Raw genomic sequence first — 2646 nt, forward strand, 5'->3', positions numbered from 1 at the left:
TGGCCCCCACCTATTCTTCCTCTCCCTCCCCCATTACTCTGGATTTATTTTGAATTTTTTTCTTTTGTGTTTACTTACTTGTATTTGTGTTTTCCCCTACACTTAGCTCCATGAATGCAAGGACTATTTAATTTAGATTTTGTTTGTTTTTGTTTGTTCTAACTCCTGACCCGATCTCAGTCTCACACATCGTAGGGACAGGGAATGCATTCATGATTTCACAGGTATTCCTCCTCTCATTTGAGGAACTTCCCTAGAATAAACCAGGTCATCATCTGCCCAGGACAGTCTCAGAGAGTTGCCTTGGGAGTCCCAGGTGGGACATGATTACAGATCTTCTGTATGTTGAAGCATTCTGCCTATCAGTTATTCCAAACTGCCTCTCTTGCACATAGTAGGTACTATATATATATGTATATATATATATATAAATTATATTATATATATATACATACACACACACACACACACACACATAGTCGTATGAAAGATCAAAAGAATGAATTCCACAAGCTCTCCCTTTCCCGCAGTCCAGCCCAGCCTGAAGCCTTTGCCAAGCGCAGCACAGCACGAGAGCTGAGGAGGAGGGGCTGAGAGGCTCGCGGACAGAAGGTGGTTGGCCTCCGTTCCCTTCCCTCCCCTACAAGGGAGGGACAGGACTAGTTTGAAGCCGCCAGGTAGGACTGGACAGAAAGTGGGGACATGCTGTCGAGACCGGGGAAAGGGGTTGCTGGGCAACCAGGGACTGCAAACTCTTCCATGAAGGAGATGTTTACCAAAGAGTTGGACCAATGGATAAAACAGCTGAAAGATTGTAAACTCCTCAACGAGAAGCAAGTGCACACTCTATGCGAGAAGGCTAAGGAAGTCCTAATGAAAGAGTCAAACGTTCAGAACGTCTCTTGTCCCGTTATTGTCTGTGGCGATATCCATGGTCAATTTCATGATCTTTTGCGTATCTTTACGATTGGTGGGAACTTACCAGACAAATGCTACCTTTTTTTGGGTGATTATGTTGACAGAGGCTTGTACTCAGTGGAGACTGTGACTTTACTTGTATCTTTAAAAGTACAATATCCAAAGTCTATTACATTATTGAGAGGAAACCACGAGTCTCGAGATGTTACTCGAGTTTATGGTTTTTATGATGAATGCCAAAAGAAGTATGGAAATGCCAATGTCTGGAAATATTTTACAAACCTTTTCGATTATCTCCCCATTACAGCTTTAGTTGACAGCCAGATATTTTGCGTCCATGGGGGTCTGTCTCCCTCCATAGATACCCTGGATCATATAAGAGCTTTGGATCGTTTTAAAGAAGTCCCCATGAGTGGACCAGTCTGTGATCTGTTATGGTCTGATCCATATAGTAATGAGGGATGGAGGCCCTCTCCAAGAGGGGCTGGGCACACATTTGGACCAGACATTTCTCAAATATTTAGGCAGGCCAATGGTCTTTCACTGATTTCCCGGGGTCACCAACTTGTCGAGCAAGGTTACTTCTGGACTCATAATGAAAAGGTGGTAACCATTTTCAGTGCACCCAATTATTGTAACCGTTTTGGGAACCTGGCTGCTATCATGGAACTGGATAATCCTAGAAAGTACTCCTTCCTACAGTTTGACCAAGCACCTCAAGGGAAGTGTCCCGGCATTCCACTTCTACCTTTTTCCTATAGACAACCTTGGGCAAAATCCGGGGTAAATATCAGGGAGTATTTGCAGAATATTTTTAAAAAACGAAGTTAATTTTGTTCTGTGCTTTGAAATGTGTCAGAATAAAATTCCATCCAGGGACAAAATAGGCCATATTTATAATAATGATAACAATGAGCAGTGAGCTAAATCTGAGGATGAAATAACAGCACAACTGTCTGAAATCAGTTAGTTCAAAAGTTTGCCTGTTATACATAGTTTTTGTAGTAACTTTTCTTTTTCTTCAGGACTGATCAAAAAAAGGTAACCAATACCTTCATTTTTGGTACTTAATATATAATTTCAGTTATAGAGTTTGGCATGAATTATAAAATTACTTTATTATTTTTGTTTAAACTTTCGTCATATCAATCCCTCCCCTTTTATCAAAATACAGAAACTAATTTAACTAGAGAAAAGAAAAAAAATTTAACTGAACTGACTTCAAATGGGTGAAAGCATGATGCAGTGATGTATCAGGGAATGTTGTCAGCACCAAAACAAAACAAAACAAAAGGCTATCCAAGGAGGAAGAGTAGGTGAGAGGCACCGTATTTTTTTCTAGGAGATAACTGAGTGACTCCCTTGGAAATAAGCACATAGAAAAAAAGTACTTAAAAAGTGTGACTTTTTTAACCCTAACTTTAACCCTAAACATACCTTATGTTTAAATGTCTTACTTCAATATCTTTTTGGAGTCCCATTCAAATGGTGTGGGCAGCCCTATAAAGGTCCCTGATCCATGCATGCCTAATTTTGTGGGTATTATCCAGGGATTCAACCAACATTCTAGGTGCATTACTTTAGATATCTCTCTCTCTCTCTCTCTCTCTCTCTCTCTCTCTCTCTCTCTCTCTCTCTCTCCTTATTTTTTTCCTGGCAATCAAAAAACATTTAAGAGCCTCTCTCTCTCTCCTCTCTCTCTCTCTCTCTCTCTCTCTCTCTCTCTCT

General features: G+C 40.5%; 1 protein-coding gene across 1 annotated transcript in view; it reads left to right on the plus strand.

The window, feature by feature from the left end:
• The first annotated feature begins 702 nt into the window (after positions 1 to 702).
• LOC114039723 (serine/threonine-protein phosphatase 2A catalytic subunit beta isoform-like) overlaps positions 703 to 2646 on the plus strand; it is an 8293-nt gene continuing 6349 nt past the window's right edge. The window contains exon 1 of the mRNA XM_027857578.1: positions 703 to 1739. Within this exon, the coding sequence (XP_027713379.1) occupies positions 703 to 1739 (1037 nt within the window). The remainder of the gene's footprint in view (positions 1740 to 2646) is intronic.

Source organism: Vombatus ursinus, unplaced genomic scaffold, assembly GCF_900497805.2.
Source record: "Vombatus ursinus unplaced genomic scaffold, bare-nosed wombat genome assembly UNPS02012179.1, whole genome shotgun sequence".
NCBI lineage: Eukaryota > Metazoa > Chordata > Mammalia > Diprotodontia > Vombatidae > Vombatus > Vombatus ursinus.